We start from the raw sequence: 25810 nt of genomic DNA, 5'->3' as shown, positions 1-25810 counted from the left end.
TATACTGCCATGGTTGGACAAAGTTTAGCCACCCACTCGCAGTTGGCGGCAAGCAATGTGAAATATGCTCATTCGAGCATTCCCTTCCACAGTCGACCGTATTGTAAATAAGTAACTGTAGACAAGCGTATCATCGTTACCTCATTGTCCTTTTTATCAAAATGAGTGCGCTTTTCCAGCTCAGCGAGCAACACGAATCGCAGAAAGGCATAAAAAGTTTTTTTTCCTTACAAGCGCACAATTGGCAATACCTCTACGAATCATATCGTATTCATAACTTTATTATATATTCTGCAATTTTTTCTCGTTCTAATAAAGCTCGGATATAAAGGCATGGTGTATTTTGTTCAGTCCTTCGTCCCTATCACTCTCTCTAGCTCTTGTCTTTCCGGTATAAAAAGTCATTTTCTCCAAAAAATTTAAATGCGTAGCATTGCGGAAATCATTTTTCCTTCAATATATCTTGGAATACAGAGTGTCATAGGTGTTCTTAATATGCTTCATACAAAGAGTCTGTTTCAAGCTGGTGCAACTGTTGGCAACATGATAGCCACTATACGTGGATTCGCTAGAGACATGGTATCGCCAATTTTTTCAGGATTACGTCACTTTCATAGCGTACAGAATTTTAGAAGACTGCATATGTTTGATAAACCGGAAGCAAATGCTCAACCTGAAGTGCTTGTAACAGAAGAGTAATTCAGTGCCGGTGCCACACACGGCTACGGTGTCGCTACGATCGTGCGTTGCGGTTCGCAGCAGGGCAAACGCTATTCTAAAGCTCTTACAGCGCCCACAGCGCTTGCAAACGGTATTCTAAAACTCCCTAATACCTCGGTGAGTCGAGAAAGTGACGTTTAAAAAATTGCGTTAGTGGGCAACGATGAACGCACAAATATTTATAAAAGCGTAATATATGTCGAGAAACGAAAACTATTTTCGAAGAAAATGCTCTTGAAACAGAGTGCGAAGGTTCAGGACGCATAAGGAAATACTTTAAAAAGACGAATAATTGATACCGTTAGATATACAATATGAACAAAACATTGCAACTCCTTACAACAACACAGTATCGAACCACTCACCATAGGACCGTGTTGTCGGCGCCTGTTTGTCCGGGGACAGAAGGTTCTCGCAACTCTGTGAGTAAAATATAATTAACAAGAAAATAAGCACGCAGTAATGCTGCACTTTCGAGAAAAAAAGAGAAACCGTGGTAAAGGTTACAACTAGGGATAAATGTTGTCTAATAAACTCTGAGACGTAACAAATACTATTTCATAAAATGCGTGTGACAATCTTTAGTTATATCTCGAAAAAAAAAAAAAACACCCACAAGAAGATCTCAGCACAGAATGAAGGCTTGCATTTGAGGTAACTTGAGGCAGCCTACAAATTAAAGTTAGCATTTCACCAATTCAAAAGGAAACGAGGAAGCATGTTAGTTAAAATACTTAACTAATTAATATTCACAAGAAAAAAAAATGTTGTGAGCACACACGACAACTACTGTTAATTCACATGCAAAACATTCCTGGAGTGCATTGTTTTTTTTAAATCACGGTCCTAATTAGCTGAGACACCTAGTAATATACTCTTAGCATTACCCGTGCCTTGCCAATGGCGCTTGTGGAGCCTGTATCCAGGTCTCCCATCAGATACTCGGACACCCTGCAAGAGGGAACAAAATTTATTGTCAAGCACTGGTGAAGAAAGAGTGGCATAATGACCAAGAATAAGTTGATCAAATTAATTAACTGAGTTCAGAGAAAGATTTATCTTTTGTGACAAACAAATCTGTGGCATAGTGAAAGATAAAACGAGCTTCGCTGTCTGGGTATGACAAAGATTTCTGCCTGGTGTTAACACAATCGAGCGACTGCGCTATAAACATTGAAAGCGACGGGGCAACTATACAATTCTGTTGTGTACGTAAGTTAATGCTGCACGTTTGCAATATCGAGGTTGTCGAAATAAATCCACAGACTCGCAACATCCGATGTTCCTCGTAATTTTATCGTGGGTTTCACACGTAGGATCAGTGATATTACCTAATAAAACGCGCTGTAGACGTCTACGCAATCGCAGTGGGTGAACGAAGGTGAAGCTAAAGAGGTAACCACCTCCGCCATCACTTCAAACAGGGGCCCAAAAAATTTTGCCTGCCCCCTTCCCCCTCACCCCTGAATAAGTGCGAATGTAGTGAAGACATAATCATCGTAGCAAACAGCGCAATACAACAAAGACAAGAAAGACCAAACAACAAGCGCAACAAGCTCAAGTCAATAGACAGGGCACAACGCGCCAGTAGAAGAATCCTCCCACCCCAAGAGAAAAAAGGAAAGCGTGGCAGACATATATACTGACGGTAAATAACCAGGCGTTGGTCTTATCTTATACACTTCAAACAAAGGGGACGAGCGGAGTCTTTCGAAGCGTTGTCCCGATACAAATACAGCTTGCCCGGTGTCGTGAAGTTTGTGTAAGCAGGTGCGGGAGGCGATCAAGATCAGATTAGGGCGCGTTTGAGTAGCAGGAGTGTTTTTATACATGTATTACATACGCGTTCGTGGTTTAACGGTCGCACCGCTAAGCAGGAAGACGTAGGGTTCGAATCCTGGCAACGTACTCAGAGAAAGAGCATAGAAAATGTAGCGTGGTTAACCAGATTACATCCAGTTTGCGACCCTACACAAAGGGAGAGGAATAAGGAAGTGAATGAGAGAGAGAAGGAGAGTGGAAGTTAGTAACACACACATGATGCAGGGTGTCACAAGCGTTTGCTCAATGCTATTGCCTTCAAGTACTGATGGAGGGCTGTAATGATCACTCATAGGAGGTTTTCAATGACGATTCGTTGGGTGGTTAATGTTGTTACAGTAATAAGTACATGTTTCTTCATCTTTGTTGCACCAATCGGTGTTTTTTTTAATTACAAGCGGTATCATGCGATAGCTAGGCTACTGATATGGGATGCCTCGGCTTCTATACCTTGCCAAGCACTTTCATCTGGTGTGTTATAATGTGGCAGGTTCGCATGACTAGACATAATTCTACTGTAATATCATGTTTTATTATTATTGTTACAGCTCTTTTGGGGAGGTTTAAAGTAAGTCATTTTATTGGAATATCCACGCTGTCCAACTCTGCTAATGTTAATTTATCAACTGAAATTATTTTGTAAATCATGATTGCACAATCACTAATCTGTAAATCATGAAAGCAGCAAACAAACTGCTAGAGAACTGTTGGAACCTTTTATAAAAAAGAAAGGGACTGATTGTGTCGATGACAATATATATATATATATATGTGTGTGTGTGTGTGTGTGTGTGTGTGTGTGTGTGTGTGACTTCGTATTCGACAGAAATACACTTTCCAGATAATATCTTGTCTTGACCATGTCGCTGCACGTCAAGTGTTGGCTGCTCACGCATGCGGAGAAATGCCTTCTTTTCTTTTTTTTTTTCGTGTGCACGTCCCACATTGTCAATAAACAGTGGGTAAATCGGCGCTCCACTTTCTGCTCTTTTGATCCTCCCCTTTTCAAGAGCGTGGCATTAGAATGCTTTCCAATGATTCTGCTTGTTGAACAAACTATTGTGTTTTCATGTCGGTATTCTTCTTTGCATCGACAAGGCATCTAGCAGTGCTATATTACATGTGGTCATTGTTCTATAAAACTTCAGCATCTTAGAAAGTGCGAGTTCTGTAAATAAATGAATAAACGCCACTCCATATTCTGCCTGTCAATGAGTGGCAAGCAGAATATGCGGTAGCTTGTGACATTTCGTGGCTCCAACCTGTAATATTATGAATCATGGAGGGGAGGTTACTTGATGACAAAATATATGCATGTGTAGGCAGTGTGTTGCTCACGTTAGTGAACTCGTTTACGCTGTAATTTTTGTCATCTAGGCCACGTCAAGTGTGACGCCTATGGGACGGCTTTATGCTGTCGCATAGTGGGGTACCCAGTACTATTAATCTACACCAACAGATCAACAAATGCGATTTGATGCTACCACGTTCAAACTCTTCCTTGCTGAGGCCGTGAACTCGTTCACGGCGTAATTGTTGTCAACGCGGCCTCATATAGTGCGAGTTCCACAGGATTTCTTTATAATCTCCCATAGTCAAGTACCAAGTACTCTAAGTCGTTAACCGCTTTTTCTAAACTCACAGTGCTTGAAAAGGGAGGTATTGGGCTGTAAAACAAGTACCACCTTTCAACAACTACTAACACACAAACAAGGAGCGGCACGAGGAAGCACGGCTTTCGAGTTAATAGTTTAATGGCACCCTTCATTTAAGTTTGTAACGGTGTAATAGCACCCTTCATTTAGGAATCCATAAGGGTGGAATAGCACCCTTTGTTTAAAGGTGTAGGGTGTAATAACATTTTTTATTAATGATGCAAGGGTGTTTGGCTGTTGAAACACCCTTCAGAGGAATGTGTGTACTGACATACCGAAACACTCATGGGATGGTTGTTTTGGTTTGTCAAAACACCCTTATCGTCGAAGAAAGGGTGTTGGTTATAGACACAGTAAAACACCCTTAAATGTGGGTACCGGTTCACAGTGTATAGGTCTTGAAACTGTGTCGAAAAAAACCCCCCCGCATGGCGGGGTAATGTTGGCGCAACCTAATTTTATACAAAATCAATAAACATTAAATATGTCATGATCTCCTCTGATGTGGGCGTTATATCGGTTTAACGTCGTTTGTGGTTAGTGTTCACTATGCTTTTATAAGTCTCATAAATATTGTTTTTTTTAGTGCGAAAACGTTAAAGAAAACGTTAAAGAACTCGTTTCGCGAACATTCTTGCGTCAGCGTCGTCGGTTGTGAGCAAAAGACCATCACCTTGTCTGTGACCAAAAAAAAAAACGAGAAATGTGCAAATAAAATAAGTAATAGATATATTTGCTCACAGCGAGAATCGAACCCACGGCCACGTCAGCCAGTTGTCGAACGTGATGGTACAAGTAGTGGCAAACATGTCCCAAACATTTGTTTGGTGTTCTGCGCAAGAAAATTGATGAATGGTATTCCGGAGGCGCTGCGTTAAAGTGCCTCGAGCGTGCAGCGGAGGCCACACGTGAGACATGAGCGCCATCTGGTAGTTTCTTTTGGAAAACAAAGCGCATTCCCGTGCGCGCTCATCTCAGAGGTGATAAGGTATAAAACGCGAGGCGACGGGTAGGTGCCACCACAATCTCGTCGTAGCAAAGCGTTGGAAACACTCCCCGTTCCGTGCAAGCGTTGCATGGTAAGCGCAGCATGATGAGCGCTATGGTCCTTCATATTACTTATGTATGCGTTTTCTAGTAACAGATGCATATGCAGAATATATGCATGTTGTTATGGTGCCCCAGACATGTGCAATAATTGCTTTTAATTGACAATTGCACAAGCATGAACGTTCAATCTTGAGCAACATTGGTGGTCGCTGCGGATGGGGTCGACCGTTTCATGTACCCAATGCCGGTAAGAGTGGACAAACAGACAAATGTACAGATGGACAGACCAAAATTTTTGCGTTGAAGGTCCCCAAGAAAGACTATCGTCTTTAAAAACCACCCCCAACTTGCGGGCCTACCGCTGCAACGGAGCTGGCCTATTGCCGCCACAGCCGACTTTGTTCACTCCAACCACGCTCGGGAGCAGCTCGATCGTAGCGCGCGAATGCACTGTCACGTTTATTATATTTTTTTGTGGAATTTCTTTGCAGTTTGGAGAAAATAGTAAACGTGGCACTTTCTTTACCGCGAATAATGCACTGGGGTCTCTGAAGGTGCTCTTGAATTTGACAAATCTCATTTCTTCCCTAAAGTTAATGTTTAGAAATTTCATTAAATATTTATGGTGAACGTCTTAATTATTTACAAGGCAGAAATCTAGTGTGTAGGTTCATTACCACCAATTTGCAACTAATTTCACCCACCTGCCACCAATATTATATCCTTCAATTCACTGAAAAAAGCTATGTACGTACGTACGTACGTATGTATATACACTACTCAAAGGTAGGAAGAGCGAAAGAGCGTGGCGCGCTATGACTACCTTGATTGTTCCCCCGCACCCCTTTATTTTAGGGTCCTTCGGCAGACCACGAAGGTATGTTGCCGAAAGTATCATCCCATCTTTGGCTCGAAGGAAGGTGCCAAACCATTTTTAGGGGAGTCAGAGATTTTTCGTCGTAAACCCATTGTGACTCAAGCAATTTCGTGATCACGCTCCTACGTAGACACTGACAAAAAAGTACGTCCATACTCACGTCGCATAGCAGACACAAACCACTGGCTGAAACGAGCCCATTCCGCATTATCCATCTGATCGAGTAAAGTGGGATTCGAAACACACCACACTTGGGAGTGGAGTTGGTCGGGACGACCCGCGAGTGGTCGCGACTGATCGCGTAGTAGGCAGCCGCATAAACAGCACACAGAGACCGCACGAAGGCAGGCAGCCTGCATTACCATGTCGCGACGAAGCTCCGGAACTGATATTCGCTTATCACCCACAGTCCCACAAAATAAAAACAAAACTCGTGAACTCACACGCGAAATTGATAAATGCGGCTAAGGAAGCACCTCGGCTCCGTGACTTCCGCCCTCCCGCTTATTTAATGAGACGATAGCACGACACGAGGCTATTTGAAAGAGATTAGAGCGTGTATATCTATAGGGCGCCCAATCTGATAAGCGATTGGCTGGGCTGTCATATTCCGCAACGCGAACAATGGTAGCCATAACGGACATATTAGGATCCCAGTGACGTTACGCAGCTGAATGCGATGTCGTGGGTTCAATCCCGGCTGAGGTGAGCTCGTTCTATTAAGGGCTAGCAGCTCGTCCACCACGCCATTCGTGCGCGTTGAAAATACGCCACGTCGCCGAAAATTGATACGCAGCTTGCAAACCAACCTCAAATGAAACTTTGCTGCAACCTCTTATGAAGACCTCCAGTAAACAATTAATCATAAAAATGCCAATACGTAGGTACAGATTGAGAAAAAGACTAACAAACTAACACTTGACTTGGCAATCATATTATAGCTGATAAATTATTCATTTAGCTTACATCTTCATCTTTTTCTTTAATTTGTCATTTTTCACAGTATAGGAACCGACCTGATAGCATTAAACAAAGTTAAAGACAAATGCAAACTAACTAGTACATGACTTGGTATTTATGACTTATTTTAGTAATGATTTATTTCGCATATACCTTCACCTTTTTCAAAGTTCCACGATATAAACATTGACCTCATAGCATTAAAAAAAGTGAAAAATTTAGACGCTTTAAAAAAAAACGAAAAAAAAAATGGATGTGTAGTTGGTGGATTCCTGACACAGTAACTTAGATCTCCATTCTCCTTTTTTGATAATCCAAACCTAGTAACGCGAGATTAATAAAGAAATTAGAGATCTTAAGCGACTATGTAGTGTCAATAGCTACAGTGTTTTCTTGCATTAATCTCTTTTAATCTCCATAATGTTTTGTTCTTTTGTGTCTCAGGGATCAATAAAAGGAGGGGAGGACGTTGTGCAGCGCACAACTCCAGATTATAGCAGGTGCTTAGCTTAGTGAGCGATTAATTGATTATTTGATTATTCGTTAGTCAATTTCATCATCCTTTATGTGTGCATCTTTAGCACGAAAGTGTTTTATGCTGGAGTCCCCCACGGCTCTGCTCTCACATTTCCTTCACGGATATGACGTTGTAAAACACACTAACAGATTGCAAATAAACAAAACTCACAGCCTTGTTGCAAAGGCGAAGCAATGAACCCGATAGCAACAAATTGGAAGGTCACGCAAAGAATGGCAAGCAGATCGAAACGTGCCCCGCAATTCTTACGCACAAATGACGCACGAAACGTACTCACAGGTACAAATGAACGCGAATAAGCCTATCAGTTGTTCGCTGTGCCTGAAAAGCGCCCTCTTTTTGCAAATGGAGACTGTGCAAAGAGTGCATTGACCACTGTGCGCCCGGTAACTACAACAGAATCCTTCCGGTTAAAGCCCAAGGCGTACCATTGTCCCCACAGCGAGATAAGCGAGCGCACGCGAGACCATCCCCTCTCCGCGGGGCAAAGTACGCGTGAGAGATGAGAGCGCGTGCCACCGCGTCGTGATGATCTGCCGACGGGAGCTCATTGCGCCATCTCACTGCTAATGCTGAAAACATGATAGTTGTTCCCTCGAGATGCCAATTGCCAGAGGTAAGTGGTACATATAAATAGCTTGCTGTTTGAACGTTGAAGGTGGTGCTCTTTCGTGGCTCAGTGGCTAACGCCTCGCACTCACAATTCAGTAATCAGAGGATCGATACCGCACACCGAAGCCTATTTCTGGATTATTTGTTTCTTGCGTTTTCATATATATAAATACGTATCCATTTACGGTGAATGACGGCGACGCCAATGCCGGTGGCGAAATCCAGCCAAGAGCGTCCGTTTGAACAACAACCAAAAATGTTGTCGCTGGGCGTCAAATGTGCTATCGCTCCCTCTGCAGCGCGAAACCACTAGGCCACAAAGCATAGTGAAGCTTGCTAACGGCAAGCTATTTTTATTCACCCATACCATTTGGTGGTCCTCATAGTCGCGCAACTTGGCATGAAGAACTCGTGCTGGAAGCGCTCCAAAGGTCATTGCCTCTCGCGTTTCGACTCCAGGAAGTATGATCTCTCCTGCGCGGGCGCTTATCAGACTCGTGATTAGGGAGAGCGTGAAAGCCACTTCGCTCGCTGCCGCGGTCGCGTTTACGAAAGGAGCACTGCTGTTCACATATTATGAAGAAGTAATTGTGACAATTGTTAGGGTTCATCTTGTGTATACTGGTGTGTTCCTTTTTGTGCGTATTTATTTCTCTTTGAAGAGCGCACTTTAGTGTCAAGCTGTGACAGTTGTTAGTCCGAGTCCATCCTGTGTATGCACATTTCATGCGTGCTTTCTGCTTGAGGTGCCCGCTGCAAGTTTCTAGCTGCTTGCCTTCCTTCGCGTGATGTTACGATTTGTTGCTGTAGCCTTCATTTATTCACCCTTGTGGCAAAACAATAAACACAAAACAGTCGACTGCCTCTATGAAGACACGTTTTACTTTTTTGTTATACCGATTTCTAAACAAAGGGATTAGCCACGTTTTCCTTGCCAAGCCTAAGGCGTTTTTACTCCTCTAAAAGAGTACTGACACAAAAATGCTCAGTACGTTTTTTGGTCCCCCTATTTACTTGGCGTGAACCAAAATTAGCATGAGAGGGTAAGATGGTTTGACGAATATCACGCACCGAATAAGAAAAGAATAATGTAACAATCCTGTCGTGTACGTCGTCAAACACTTCCCGCCAGACAGTGCCACATACCCAAGGGCGGGTATGTGCCGCTGGTATGTGGGTATGTGCCACAGGTGATTGACACTTAGTATATACCCAGGAACGACGAAAATACACATGGGAGATTTTAATGCACGGGCGTTAAGAAATACCACACATCGATAGCGTCAACCTGACGAATGCGAAGAATAAATGTCAGGGTCCCAGCTGGAATCAAATTTAACCAATCTGCGTGGCAATGAAGCATTTTACCCCAAAGCTATATACGCCAGGTCTTCTCGGAACTACTTTTCAAATAGACGCTTATCTTTGTGAGATGTCAATAGTGGTTGCAGTGCTGCCTACCCAATTTTATAAACATTACATATGTACTCCTTTGATACAGCCGTACGTCGGGTTAACGTCAATTGTGGGTAATTGTCATACGCTAAAGTTGATTTATGTAGCAGTGTCCAGGGCCAGCATCTTCGCGAGCATCAGCACTTCATGACAGCTTCTGGCATTGCTAATACGCATGTTCCAGTTGGCATCGTTGCATAAGTGCAAACAACTAGTTATATAAACATCTGCAACTCTTGAACATATATGTGCGTGCAACATTTGTACGTATATTTAGCGCCAATTCATGACGTGTCGCTCAAAAAAAAATTGCAACACGTTATCTTCCCTCCGCATGCTTCCCATAACGTCGATTCTCAGGTACGTGGGATCTGCCGAATTTTTTTGCATGTTTTTCTTCGTGAGCAAACAGCCTGTCGCAAGTGTCTACATGAGTGTTGACCACTATACTATCTGTGTCAAATGAAACTCGCACAGCAGCAAGCTTACGTGATGGTATAGCGCGCACCATCCACTTATAACTATGGGCAAGAGCTACCGAACAGGATGCGCGCTTGTAAATCATGATGACTGTATACGAAGCGCATTATATCATTGTGAAGGTTTGCCGCTGTTCGGGTTTCATTTGATGTTGATAGTATGTGTGGCCCCCACTCGTCGTCTCGTGCTTACCTGCTGCTGAACGCGAGAGCCAGGTGGTCTACAGCCTCGAAGCATGCTTGCGATGAGGATGACCCTCCGGGCCCGTAGTCGTGTCCCTTGACGCGCTGTATGAGCGCCGAGGCGGCCACCAGCAGCTCGGCCGACTGGATGGGCGGGTACTTCTCTAGGATGGAGCGGAGGATGCGCAGAACCTGGCCCAGCCGCTCATGCGCGGCCACCAGCCGCGTCTCACGTCGCTGCTTTTCTGCCATGGGAAACGGATGCTCAGTCAACCACTGGATGTGTTAGCTCGTTGAATGCAAGCCAAAAGTTTCTAGGCCGCCATGACAAGGAAATATCTTTCCTTAACGCAGCTTCGTCATATCGCACTCGTCATGATAGCGTCAGCATTCACAGGGTAGAAATTGATGTATTTACCAGATGTCGCACCTTGGTATTCACATTGTATATTGTTGTTTTCTAAATGACTGAATTACTGTACTGTCAAGTTTTATTCATTTATTTATTTAGTTATTTGGTTCTTGGAGGGTCATTGCTGTCGACAAATACGGTATTCAGCTCAGTAGTACGAATGATTTTTCTTGATGGTCAAAAAGATTCTTTACTGTCATGATATGAGCGTGATGCGAGAGATTGTTGTGATTCGTGATAGCATATATTCTAGCGCGTTTCGAAATAAACGTGGTTTGAACTTAGAGCTTGTGCTGTCTACGTCTCTTTTGTATCCGTGTCTTATGCGTAACCCACTCGAACTTACGCAGCTTTACAAACTTGCCAAGCACTTATCAGAGGTCTCAAAAATGGCTGGTCGTGCAAGACTTTTACGAGTTTCTTGAAGACGCATCGCTACCTCAGCAGGCTGCTGGAAGCTTCGCCAGGTTAGGAATTACGAATTGGGTAAATAGCCATTTTCCTTGATGAACAAGGTAGCTTTACGATCAGCGACGATTACTCTAGATCGCTGATTTTTTTAATGCGCTGAAAGCGCGCCTGCCCCAGGCACGACCACAGCTAGTGTGTAATAACTCCTGCAGTGGCATACATATCGTAACAGAAACGGTTCTGACGCAATCTTTACCTAATGGCATCTATCTTCCGGAACTTGGTCGACAGATAATTTCAGGTGTTAACGTTTCCACACCGTTGTATCGTTACAATATTGCAAATAAAGCAATCCAAAGCAAATATTGCAAACAAAGAATATTGCAAGATAACAGTATACAAACTTGTTTGTAGGCGAATTTGATGACAACACTACTTATACAGCGCATCTAGCCTAGGCGCGCAGCCAGATTTTTTTTCTTGATGGGGGGGGGGGGGGCATCACTTTGATTTCGGGAGGGGCACCCTCTTAAAATGAACCATTTTTTACTCTTTATGCCATGGCGAGCAAAAAGTTCGGGGGGGGGGGGGGGGGCACGTGCCCAGTGGGCCACCCCCTGGTGTAGCCAACAGTATGGCCAATATACTTTTTTCAAGCAATCCCTGCTGCTGGATGTCGAGTGCCTGATACCTGTTCTTTGGTACAGAAATTGCACCGTATTTGTTTAAAGCTAACGCCTCTGCACAGTCACGTATCTAAAGAAATAAAACAAAATAAGTTAGGGGACCGTAAAGCTTAGTCTTCAGGAGTTTAACGCGATAGCGATATCTTGTTCCTAGTGCGTACTTCAAGCACTTTGTGCACGAGACCTTTTCGAACGTTCTATGTACCCACCACGTGGCCTTAAGAAAGTAGGCGCAGTAGCATGTGTGCCTTTTGTTGTGGCTGAACGATTCTATACCGTATATATATGTGGCTGAACGACTCTATACTATGAAAGCTAGTTTCACTGCGATTCCAAGCAGAGGAAGTTCTTTTCACTGTATTCACAACCAGACGCGTGGCCATGTGGTGCAATGACCGCTTGCCACGCAAACAACACGGGTCTGGTTTCCACATGAACCCAAACGACCCTTGTTCGTCCCCCCCCCTCATCTGACCCATGGTTGTTTTTTTCCATTCATTGTATTTGGATTGTTCTTGATTTTTTCGGCCACAATCAACAATTCTGACGCCTGAATTTTTTTGCGAAACGAGCTCTTTCACGCAATCTCGTTAAAAAAAGAAAAACGCATTAACTTCATACTGGCAGATAGTAGGTACAAGACAAAGAGCACGAAGGTCCTCGAAAAAAAATTCCCCGACAATTAAGATACCAGCTAATGCGACTTGTGAGTGAAGCTTCATGTTGGGGCAACGTCAACCATGTTTGGAGATTTGGCTATCCACAGTTGAGGCAATGTTCCTCACATATTGCGACAGGAACTGCCAGCGCTCGAATGCTACCCACACCACACTCTGCACTACAGGTGTAGTGAAACATGCGGACCTCGTTACGACTAGCAATGCCAGCTGCAGTGCACGTGTCAGCCCTGCATGCGTGAGCATAAAGGTCTGGCGTGTTTTCGCAAGAAATAGCTGTAAACGAAGGGCAGCTATAGGCACCCGGCAGTGAACCAGAGGGCGCGACGAAGCTCTTTGGGCCACCTCAACATTGTTACTACCGACCGCCAGGGTTACTAAGAAAATCGAACGCTCGCTGAACACAGTGGCACGCTGAAGTGTCAATGCCCTTTTTGGCACGTTTTTAAAGAACGCTTCCTGGGTGCTTACATAATCAACCGTGACCCCTTTGCTCACAACTCAAAAATAAAATGATATGCACATGCAAGTTTGGTTTTGCTGCGTCTACTCGCTAGGCTACGCATTGGAAGACTCGGTTTTGCTGCGCCTACTCGCTAGGCTGTGTGTTCTGGCACTACCATCATATCACGTAAACTGCATTGTCGGGTGCCTATAGGTAATCACAGCAGAGCCAGGTCGGCTGCACTGCACTGGGGAAAAAAGAGATGGGAGTGAAAGGTGTGAATTTAGATAGTGTGTTGGTGGCGGTGATGAAGGTGACATAATTGGATTATCATGATTCTCATAGCAGCAATTTGATAGTAAGTGAAGAAGGGGTGGAGCTAATGAGAGTGGGGTGATTCTGAAATGATGACAATGATGGTCAAAGTGATACTAAAGTTGGTTGAAACGGACAGTTTGAAGATTACGCGATCACTTCGTAGTGTGAAAAAGAGAAAGAGGCAGACAGCAATGCGCAGTAACGGCGACGGTGATAACTATGACTCAGATTAAAGTGATAGTATACAGGCGGAGATATGATGATTGGTAATAACACTGAAAGACGCCCGACTAACGTCAACTTGTACTAAGGTTTCGACATTCATGTCGGATCGTTGGTCCCATTGTTAGCACTAGCTGTGAACGAGAATCCTGTGTCACAGCCAAAAGGTTAGTAAATATCCTTCACCATGGCAAGGTGCCCTTCAGTATTATCACCGATCTTTCATTATGACCAGACGAGATTTCGTCACACCCCGGAATTACGTGAAGGTGATAAGTACAACAAAGGTGTCGCTAGTGGTAGCAAGGGCGATTACCTTGCATTTATTTCAAGCAGGCCTGTAGCCAGGAATTTTTTTCGGAGGGAGAAGACACTTTTTTAAGATTTTGAAAAACATTTTTCTAATTTTTTTTTTGGTGAAACACTCCCTCCATACGAATTTCGGTTGGAAAAGGGGGGGAAACAACCGTTAGGGCCCCTCCTGGCTATGAACCTGATTTCCAGTGACGTCATCAAGACACCATACGATCCTCACCATGTGCCTCCGGGGCGAAGGTCTTCCTGAGCCTCCCCAGGGCCTCCTTGAAGGCTCGCACGTCGTGGGTGAGCACGAGAATGTCCTCTCGCTGGACCATGGCTCCTGTCGAGGCCGAAGACGCTCCCGCCGCTCCCTGACGGCCATCTTCTCGGCCTCCGCTGCTGTCGTTACTGCTGGCACTGCTCACGCTGCTTGCCAAGCTGGTTGCTGACTGCATACCCATATGACACGCCACAAAGCCACTTCAGTGGCAATTGCAAAATAGTGCATCACGAGCTCGGCCAAGCAGTTTGACAAAATAGATTGACCAAACAAGAAGAGAAACTTAGGCCAGTCGGTGGTTCAACATTGTGTCCTTAGTCCTCGTCTGTTTTACAGCGTTTTTTTTCCTTCAAAATGTGAATTTACTGAGTCATTGATTTATTAAGTACTGGATTAGTAAAAGAAGAAAAATCGCAATTGGCAGCGGCGCTGGCATCAACACCACATCGTGCAAAATATGATAGCAATGATGTCCCATGACTCTAAAACTTTAGACGCCAGTTATGATGTCATCGTGAGGGCATTCTGACATTACATAATGTGACGTCACATGATGACGGCATCACACGGTATAGTCGCTTGGTCAATCGTGGGCATTTTCTCAGAGGCACTATTTTAAAACAAAGTTCAGAGAACTCTAAGTGACGAGGAAAAAGGTAAAGAGCAATCGACTGAGAAGGAGAAGAGGGCTTTGGCTTTCGAGCTGCTTTCAGTGAATGCATAGGGAAAGTTTAACTTTTGACTTATATGATGTACTCACGGGCTCACTTTTTTAAATGATTCAATTTAGCATCACAGAGCAACAATGTGGACAGTGACAGACGCCGTAGTGGGGAGGGGGTGGTTATTTATACATATTTATCGACGTCGCTAAGACACAACAAGCCGTAATTTTTTTGTAATTGCCCACCCCTGTTTCCAAATATTTATTATACTTTGTAGAAAGACAGTGTTTCAACAGCTATGCAATCGCTTTCTATTTAAGATAACGCCCTGTCTCCAGATAGCATTTATTTGTGTTGATTGCTCGCAGTATTACTTCTTGCTGCTATAATAATGGAAAGTAGCTATAACAGTTTTCTACATTGCGCCGTGCATATTCTGTATGCTACATGCAAGTTCGTTTGTATAAGTACGGTAACATAAACACATGACATGCTTTGGCCGCAAATAACACGAAGAAAAGTAAAGGAACACAGGACAAGCACAAGCATGTTATTAAGCAAGTACTAACTAGGCCAACAATCAGTATTGTTACAACATAAACAAACTTGAACTTTCTCACAGCGCAATCTCCTGCTCTTGTTTTGGTTCACTTCACTTCTTGTACCTAAAACATTTTTATTTTCTAATGTCGTTACGGTGTGTGAAAATGTTTATTTTACCTTGTATTCTTCTAATCTGACCACCCTGCTATGAAGACTTCAATATAAATAAATACGAAACAGCACTCTGTTGCATTTCTTTCCTACATATGCACAACTGTATCTGCCGCGAGTCGAGCATGCTACCTCGCGCAGCCTTGCGAGCTAAATGACACACACAGGCGAGCCACCGAAACTAATGCTGTGACGTCAGAGGACAGAATGTAGTCGGCAGACTCCGCTAAATAGAACAGTTCTAACAAGCCATGCAAGAAGCGATCGAGTAGTCATAGTTGACCCATCGTTACCGCCTCGGTCGGGCTGCATGAATCTACCAGTTTCAATGAAGTGATGGGTTATCTTAACGCACTTTAACGGGCGTAGTAGCGTTCATCTTGTCACACAAAGGCTGTCTGACTCAAAGAAGCAGCAGGCGAATTTTTTAATGACTATTCTTTATATATATATATATATATATATATAGTTTATTTCTTTTTCTCTCTCTCTATTGCTCAACGGTTCTTTCTCTTTCTCTTTTTCGTTTTTTTTTTACAATATCTGCTGTCGAAACTGTCTTCTGCACAACAATGCTTTATCGCAAGATGATTCGACTACCTTCTTTTTTACATTTATGTCACCAGTTGAATTTAAACGTTGTGTATCTCGCTGTGACTTCTCTCATGCGTGCACTTCTATCGTGTACATCGTCATTGTCTACAGCACGTCGTCGTGGTTCGTGTAAAGGTGGCACGCGGTCTCTAATTAGAGCGAAAGGCAGTAGAGCGTCGGCAGGACAGCAAGCTTGATAGCGTGGCTGAACGCTTCAGGAGCGCCTGTCGGGGTCTTCTTGTTTCCACGCGCCGGCTTCTGTCGCGTGATATGTACGCTTAAGTACCGTAGCTCGCTCACGTTCTGTTTTTGCCTCGGAAAGAAAGCAGAAGCACTTGTCAAGCTGTTGTCCGGCTGACGCAGGGACAAAATAAAACTCACAGCGTAGATTATGCATTCACCAGTAGGATTCAAAAGTGGAAAAGCATTGTTTTGTTATTTATTTATTTATTTTATGTCAACTGTACTGATCCTACCCCGCCGTCCTCCCAAAGCATTCTGCACCGAACGCGGATTTCACGCTGGCTCGCCAATCGGCCCACCTTTAGCTAAGCGACCACGTCACATCATGATGTCATTGCGCCACATCAATGTTACGTCACAAACTTGGACGACCTGTGCCGTCATGATAGTCAACTAATCTTTTTTTTTTCTGCATCACTCGTGTTGACGCCCTAAACGCCTGTAAAGACTCTTCTATTTATTTTTTATTTAATCATTTATTAATTTCAGTCACGCTATCAATCTCAACGGGGATTCTTGCAGGTAGTTCACACATATAATAGAGGTATAGAAAAGTGTACAGTTCGTAGATAACAATTTGGAGTAATTACAAACAAGGTGCACGTAACAGCATTGAACAAACACACTTGGCAAGTATAAAGAATGCATTCATACAGGAGTTGCAAAGGACGCGTCATTAAAAAAAGATAATTGTGATAAAGAAAGTGTAATACTTAAAATGCACATGAAATTTGCGAGTAGGTCTTGACAGGTTGTAGTTAATGCCATTACACAAGGCAAAGCGGCAAGCTTAGTAAACAGTTCATGTCTGGGAAACATGTACATGGTCACACTTGATGAGGTGCCTTCGTCTATTGCATCGTTTGTGCATGTGTCTGTGCTACAGAGGGCCGCAAGCCTTATGACAGGAGTACACATTTATGTATTTGAATTACTTTTTTTGCAGACAGTCGCAAAACTTTTCGAACCTTCCAGAACTACTTCCCCTAAAGCCCCTTTTGGCACAATTCGCACAAGGACAACAAGGACTCCAGCGATGCGGTGACATTTCTTCCAGGTGAAGCGTCGGTTTCTGCGACGGCCGCGAATTTGTCAGTAGGCATCTGTGTGTTTTGAAACGGAGTAGATTATTATACGATTCAATGGTATTGGTATGGTATCAATTGAATAACCGATATGAGTGAATAACTTGAGAGAGTGTGTCTTTACGAAAAGGCTGCTTAGGGCCCCTTAGCACGTGTTAAGACAAGATGACGATGAAAACTGAAAACCATTTCGTATGCACTGTCTTCACTATTACTTTTTCGGCATCATTTCGAATTACTTGTAATTGCTCAAGATTAGTTGAAGATATTTTTTGCACAGAATTGGCAGAACTGAACCTCCCGAATGAGAATTTGGACTTACAGATAAAGACGTATGTCACCTTCTCATAGACTGTCCACATCATGACACGCCGTCTCAAATCGGAACTGTTGACATTAGACCGCAAACCTTTTAGCATGAAGAAACTTCTGGGTCCATGGCCAGCTCGAGTTTTACAGACGCCCGCTTTAAAAGCGCTAACACGTTTCTTACAAGACAGCGGAACTGCTGACAAGTACTAAGAAATAACGTTCTTTCATTTGCATAACACATGTACTTATTATGTGCAATATCATATGACACCCATCATATGTGTGTTCTGAAGTGAATGGCGTGTCGCCTGCTTTGTACACACGAGCGAATACATCTTCATAAGAACCAGACGTGTGCTCTGCTGTTTTTGTGCTAGTTTGATCGAATATTAAGGAGGGACATTATCAGAGACTTTATTCGTTGACTTTGGAACATTTCCTTATCATAGTGAATTGTGATATATACGTATGTGTTTTTGCATATGTGTGCTTGAGCGTTCTATTTTCCATGCACCGTTTCGTATGTTTTTTTTTAAGATACATGTCCAACTTTCACTCAAGAGCTAAGGAGTAGCCGGCGCCATACTTGTGCACCAACATCTCCTTATATATCAAATCAAATCAAATCTTTATTTTCCTTTTCCATAAAAGAATGGAGCGGCCGCAAAAAGCTACTGTGAGAAGTAGCTTGACGAGGCGGACGCCTCTGAACTGACAGCTTTGGAAAACACACCACAGAATCACAGAGTGATCAGTGGCACAAAATAAACAGAAATAGCAGTACTGTACGCAGAGATGATCGCGAATGACCCACGAAAATACCAAAAAATCAACACCACCAAGAAACACTGATACCTACAATCAAAGCGTCCTCTCAGAGGAGACAGTTCATGGTCAAATTCATTTCAAAAGTGTACATCAACACAAATATAAACAATATACAGATCACACACAATTAGAAATAACATAGTCAGGTGGCAGAAAATACACTTAGTAAACGGTTGTTTGGTGGGCAACAATTATCAAATTTCATAAATAACACAGTCAGGCGTCAAAAATACGCTTTGGAAACGGTTATTTGGCAGGCGATTTATATTGTGACAGGGCGACATGCATCGTAATAATGATGTTACGGGGAATAAAGTATACACAATGAATATACTGGCGAGCAAATGCGTACAACGCTGCTGCAGTCCGAGCACGTTCCCCACAGCACTTCCTCGTCGTCATGATCAGGCATGTACTTAGCCTGTAACATTACCCGCCGGCGGCAGAAGCACCGTCCTGGTGCGATCAATTTTCGGGGCGTGAGTAGTATGGTTTAAGCTGTGAGACGTGCACTATATTGGTCGGGACTGAAGCTGGTACTGACGTGGTATAGAGTGGAGCTATCTCATAGGTCACGCTGGTGACCTTGCGTATGACGCGGTGGGGGCCAACGTAACGAGACATCAGTTTTTCGCAGAGACCAACACGACGCAATGATAACCACAGCAAGACGAGCGACCCCGGTGAGTACTGTACGTCGCGGTGCGGGCGATCATAAGCACTCTTTTGGTTAAGCTGCGAGACACATAACCGATCCCGGGCGACTTGGTGGGCGATATCAGCTCGGGCCAGGGCATCACGAGCAAAAGCAGTCGATGAGGGGGCGTCAGATTGGAGCATGGTGTCCATAGGCAAAGGCGGGTCATAACCAAACAGTAGGTAAAAAGGGGAAAATCCAGCTGTATCATGATGTGAACTGTTGTACGCGAAGGTAACGAAAGGTAAGTGGATGTCCCAATCTTTGTGATCCTTGGAGACGTACATCGCTAACATATTCGTCAAGGTACGGTTGAGGCGTTCCGTGAGGCCGTTGGTTTGCGGATGGTACGCTGTAGTGAACTTGTGGTGGGTAGAGCAGGATCGCAGGAGCTCGTCGACTACTTTAGATAGAAAACAGCTGCCGCGGTCGGTGATCAACTGACGAGGAGCACCATGACGCAGAATGATGTCATGAAGAAGGAAATCAGCTACATCAGTAGCGCAGCTAAAGGGGAGGGCGCGTGTAACGGCATACCGCATTGCGTAGTCGGTAGCAATAGCAATCCACTTATTACCGGTGGCCGACACGGGAAAAGGTCCTAGAAGATCGAGGCCGACTTGGAAAAATGGCTCATCTGGTACTTCAATGGGCTGGAGGGTACCAGCAGGTCCCAGAGCAGGTGTCTTGTGGCGCTGGCAGAGGTCGCATGCCGCAATGTACTGTCGCACAGAACGGTAGAGGCCAGGCCGAAATAATCGGCGGCGAACGCGGTCATATGTGCGTGACACCCCTAGGTGTCCAGCGGAGAGGGCATCATAGAGCTGGGCCAAAACGTCTGAGCGAAGATGCGCAGGAACAACGAGTAAAAGCTCAGCACCATCTGGGCGGGCGTTGTAGCGGTGCAAGATATCGTTGTGAAGAACGAACATTTGTAAAGAGTGGTCAGGGTGGGGGGAGTGCAGACCATTCATAATAGCACGCAAAGAGGGGTCGCGGCGTTGTTCAGCAGCTATGTCGGTGAAATCGGTAATTGAAAGAACGAGGACCTCTTGTCCATCTTCCATCATGTCAGGGGGATCGACTGGGTAATGGGACAAGTAGTCGCAATCCTTGTGAAGTTGTCCGGATTTATAGGATACGGAAAATGTGTACTCTTGTAAGCGCAGCGCCCTGCGACCAAGGCGTCCCGTAGCGTCCTTGAGTGAGGAGAGCCAGCAAAGCGCATGGTGGTCCGTAATAACTGAGAATGGTCGGCCATAGAGGTACGGTCGGAATTTCGCAATTGCCCAGACGAGAGCTAAGCACTCGCGTTCTGTGATCGAATAATTTTGTTCTGAGCGCGACAACAGTCGGCTTGCGTATGCGACGATGCGGTGCATTCCTTGTTGTCGCTGCGCCAGCACTGGACCTATGCCGTGGCCACTTGCGTCAGTACGAAGCTCCGTGGCGGCAGATGGGTCGAAGTGTGCTAGGACTAGTTGATTAGTGAGAATCTCAACGAGCGACGAGAAGGCGTTTGCTTGCTGTTGGCCCCAGGTGAATGCGACATCCGTTTTGAGGAGGCCGCTTGGAGGACGGGCTACTTCAGCAAACTTCTCGACAAAACGACGGAAATAGGAGCACAGTCCCAGAAAACTTCGGACGTCCTTGGCTGAGCGGGGTGTGGGTAAGTCCCGAACTGCTCGAACTTACGCGGAGTCTGGTTGAATGCCCACAGTATCAACAAGATGGCCGAGTACGCAGATTTGGCGTTGCCCAAAGCGACATTTGCACGAGTTAAGTTGCAAGTTGGCACGTCAGAAAACATCAAGCACTGTGGACAAACGGGAAAAATGGTCGTCGAAAGTAGTCGAAAAAACAATAACGTCGTCAAGATAGCGGAGGCAGATGTTCCATTTCATGCATCGAAGGAGAGAGCCCATCATGCGCTCAAAAGTCGCGGGGGCATCGCATAATCCAAAAGGCATCATCTTGAACTGATAAAGTCCATCACGCATCACGAAGGCTGTCTCCTGTCTGTTTTTGTCGTCCAGAGAGATCTGCCAGTAGCCTGAGCGAAGGACTTTGAAGAGAAATATTTGGCACCGTGTAAGCAGTCGAGTGCATCATCTATGTGCGGTAAGGAATAGACATCTTTCTTAGTAATATGGTTGAGATGGCAGTAATCAACACAGAATCTCCAGCTATTGTCCTTCTTTTTAACAAGTACCACGGGTGAGGACCGGGAACTAGATGAGGGTTCGATTATGCCCTTATGAAGCATTTTATCGACTTCTCGCTGTATAATAGCACGCTCCGGGGCTGACACACGGTAGGGCCGTCGGCGAATGGGCCGGGCGTCACCGGTGTCGATGCGATGGGTTACCACAGATGTCTGGCCCAAATTACGGTCGAAGTCAAAGATCTCCCAATAAGAAGCAAGCACACGGCAGAGAGCAGAGACTTGTTCAGAGGTGAGCATGTCAGATAGCATTGGCTTGAAAAAGTCGGAACAGGAACGTGACGAGAGCAACGTTGATGAAAAATCGGGTGGCAGATCGGTGGTTAGGGCGGAAACTGCGTGGTCGACCAATGGTGTCAGATGCACAAGTGACATGCCGCTAGGAATAACTTGGGCTGAGAAGCCGAAATTGAGGACGGGAAATGAATTTCGGTTGTCCTTAACGGTAACCGCCATGTTGGGGAGTGCAACATTACGTGTCATGGCCACGTCAGATATTGGGGCAGCAACATAATCACCATTGGTACTGGGGAATATGGCGAGAGTTAGACTTGAACTGCGGCTTGCGGCGGAAGTCCGAGGAAATCGACAGAGAGTAGACGAGGTGGGCTGGTAGAGACGGTCTCTGAGAAGGATAGTAGTTCGAGCCGAAGAAGACCTTTGGAACAGTCAATGAGCGCAGCGTGTGAAGTCAGAAAGTCGAGTCCAAGGATGAGGTCATGAGGGCAATTTTCCAGTACAGCAAACAGAACTGAAGTTTGATGCTCAGAAATCGTTATTTGCGCAGTGCACATTTCAAGGACAGCAGGAGTACTCCCATCCGCTGTACGAACGGTAGGTGCAATCGCAGGCGTCAGAACTTTTAGGAGGCGGCAGCGGAGGTCTGAGCTCATCACAGATATTTGCGCACCGGTATCAATAAGAGCAGTTACAGGTAAACCTTCAACGAGAATTGTAAGAAGGTTGCACCGCTGGTCGGGAGTAATCAGAGGATTTGAAGTCCGAGTTGTGTATGCAGCGTCACCTCCGGGGGCTGCACCGGCTAGTTTTCCGAGCGACGGTCGTAGGGAGACCGAGAACGGCGGGGTTGGGGCGAGCGGGACTGACGACGCATGCGCGATGGCAAGCGGCTGGTCCGACGTTCTGAATTATGCTCCGCACCTGTCTCTGCACGATGGGACGGGGCATAAGCTGCACGTTCAGAGCGAGGTCCCCAATCATAGAAGCTCGGACGAGGTGATGAGGTCTAACGACTGCGGCAATGGCGAGCGATGTGTCCTATCTGATGGCACGTGAAACATATGGGCCGATCATCATAGATGCGCCATTCAGATGGGTTTCGTCTTGGCGCGAACGTGCGGTTCGGAGTGGCAGCCGCAACGACTGGAGCTGAGCTGGAAGTAGCAGGGGCATTTTGATGAGGTGGCGAAATGCCCATATTCGCGATCTTTTGGCGAACCACGGCCTGTATCATTGAAACAGCATTGAGGTTGTGTCCTGGCGCACTGACGCTAGACATAGCGGGTGCCATAGCCTCGAGTTCCCGACGGATTATTCTGGTGACGTTTTCCGGCGCTGGTGCTTGATGTAGTGTGGGCAAATCTTCGCAAGAGGACGTAGCCGCCGTATTGGGAAGGCGGTCAAATCGGTGAACTATGCACCTACTTTTCGGCTGTTCGAAGCGACGACATGCTTCGATGACCGACTCCACCGTCGAGCAGTCCTTGCACAGCAGAAAATTGAAGGCGTCATCGGCAATTCCTTTCAGGATGTGCCCAACTTTGTCCTCGTCGAGCATGTCCTTGTCGACCTTGCGGCACGAAGCCAACACGTCCTGGATGTCTGCGATGTACAGCTCTGTGGATGTCTGGGCACGAGTCGCAAGCTCTTTCTTTGCGGCCACTTGACGTTTGATGGGTTTCCCAAATAGATAGCACAATTTCTGCTTACAGACATCCCAGCTGGTCAACTCTTCTTGATGTGTCTCGTACCAGAGTTTTGCCACGCCATGCAAGTAGAAGATGATGTTCGCCAACATAAGCGTCGGATCCCAATGGTTGCTGCAGTTGACGCGCTCATATAGAACCAGCCAGTCATCGACGTCTATGCCACTTGTGCCGTTGAATGGGCCTGGGTCACGAGGTTGCACCACAACGATCGGTTGCGGGGCTGACGGATCTTGTTGACATTGAGTAGCCTGGTCTGTCATCGTGGTAGCTGCAATGCGCCGTCTGCTGCGAAGATCCAGCTCGTGGGGCTGTATAGCGAGTTGTACCCCGGCACCTCCACCAATGATGTTACGGTGAATAAAGTATACACAATGAATATACTGGCGAGCAAATGCGTACAACGCTGGTGCAGTCCGAGCACGTTCCCCACAGCACTTCATCGTCGTCATCCTCAGACATCTACTTAGCCCGTGACAATATCAATAGCATTATCTGTAAATTTATTCAATAGATGGGGCAGTGTATAAGTTATCGATTGAGAAGCATAGTTATGCCGCGGCATTGGAACAGACCACGTTTCTGGGAAACGTGTATCGTGCCAGTGAGATGTCTTTTGTAGCATCGATAGGTCATTATAAAATGAGTTATTCTTCTTATTCGCCACGCAGTAAGACAGCGTCAAACGGTAGTTGTAAAGATGATTTACGGTCATTACTCGGTCATATATCATATCATATCATATATCACATCAATAAAAAAAGATATTTTCAATAGCGATCATGCACCCTCTAAATACTGTCAATTACTTCTCAATTACTGTCAGTCACTTATTTTTACTTCTTATTTCTTGCTATTTTATTGACTTGATATGACGAGATGCTGGCGCACAAGAAAGGTGCCGGCTATACTCCTTAAAGGAGGGCTCTGGTAAATTTTTGACCATACTGACACAGTGTTGTTTTCAAATATTATTGACAGTTCAGCAATAGATGGGGTAGTTGATTTTGCCCATACACTCAATAATTGTAATTAAACAACTAACAATGAATCAAAACCAAAAAAGGGGCTGCTCCGTCCTCCGTGGCGAGTATCGAATGACGTCACAAAATTCGTACCCGATGACGTCACGACATCCGTTACACACTGCGACGGCTGGAAAGGGTGTAAACATAGCTCACATGCCTCTCATGACGTCTAAAAACCAAGTTGACGATGTCATGTGGCGCGGAATCAAGTTGTGTCACCTCGGCTGAACATACCTGTGACAAGTTCAGCGATGATTGCAGCTACTATCTGAGCGCGGAAGCATGACCTCTCAATTTCGACCTGCCGGCGCATGAAACATCTGACGTGCCCTGAATTTAACTCCTCGTCGCTCAGTACATATATTGTGCATGCTTGTGTAAGACTCGATGTCAACGACGACTAACATGATGTGCGTAGCTGAAAAAAAATCACAACATATCCACGGAGTGAATAATGATGAGTGGCGCGAAGCGCTGGAGGGTTTCATTGCTAAACTGTGAAGCATCCACAAATATGGCAGACTACATTATCAAAGACGTGATATATGTATGTATGTATGTATGTATGTATGTATGTATGTATGTATATATATATATATACATATATATATATATATATATATATATATATATGTATATATATATATATATATATTGTAAGATGGCGTCGAGTACACTCAAGACTCTCCTTTATTGACTCAAGTATGTGCCCCACAACCTAAACTTGACTGGTGACGATGAGTATGTACAGATGAAAAAATGGGACGCATAAATAATGCCCACACTTATTTTCCTCGCGCACTTGAGCGGCCGGCCCGGCCGAGACTTCGGCAGGAAAGGTACGGCACACAAAGGGTTTAAGAGGTGAAACGTGGACTATCTCGGAGGCACGGTAACGACGGTCCGAGGAACCCTCGACGGGAGTGACAAGGTAATTGACAGAAGATGTTCGTTCACAAACAACGTAAGGTCCTAGAAAGCGTGACTGAAACTTTTCACACAATCCGGGTGTGCAAACAGGCGTTCAAAGTAGTACTTCATCTTCAGGACGGAAGGTGACGTCTCGACAAAAGCTGTCATAGCGTTGCTTGCGGTCTTGTTGACTGGCCTCCGTGTTGACTTGAGCACGTTGCCGTGCCTCAGCAAGCCTGGAGACGAAATGTTCTGGCGTAGTCGTGGACGTTTTTGTCATTACATTGAAGAAAGAGGCGTCAATGGTGAATGTCGGCACACGACCATAGACGAGGAAGAAAGGTGAATACCCGGTGGTTTGTTGAACAGCGGTGTTGTGTGCAAATGTTACGAACGGCAAGATTTTGTCCCAATTATCGTGGTTCGGTCCGATGTACATGAATATCATGTCGATTAGAGTC

The 25810-nt window shown here is 45.1% G+C and overlaps 1 protein-coding gene across 1 annotated transcript in view; it reads right to left on the bottom strand.

The window, feature by feature from the left end:
- LOC142786498 (rho GTPase-activating protein 45-like) overlaps positions 1 to 25810 on the bottom strand; it is a 192512-nt gene that overhangs the window by 83434 nt on the left and 83268 nt on the right. Inside the window, exons 3-6 of the mRNA XM_075884225.1 lie at positions 14057 to 14270; positions 10361 to 10595; positions 1608 to 1671; positions 1086 to 1140 (exon numbers count right to left, since the gene is read on the bottom strand). Of these exons, the coding sequence (XP_075740340.1) occupies positions 1086 to 1140; positions 1608 to 1671; positions 10361 to 10595; positions 14057 to 14270 (568 nt within the window). The remainder of the gene's footprint in view (positions 1 to 1085; positions 1141 to 1607; positions 1672 to 10360; positions 10596 to 14056; positions 14271 to 25810) is intronic.

Source organism: Rhipicephalus microplus, unplaced genomic scaffold (assembly GCF_043290135.1).
Source record: "Rhipicephalus microplus isolate Deutch F79 unplaced genomic scaffold, USDA_Rmic scaffold_24, whole genome shotgun sequence".
NCBI classification, from domain to species: Eukaryota; Metazoa; Arthropoda; class Arachnida; order Ixodida; family Ixodidae; genus Rhipicephalus; species Rhipicephalus microplus.
The sequence above is the reverse complement of the archived record's forward strand: the minus strand, read 5'-3'. Positions and strand labels throughout refer to the sequence as shown.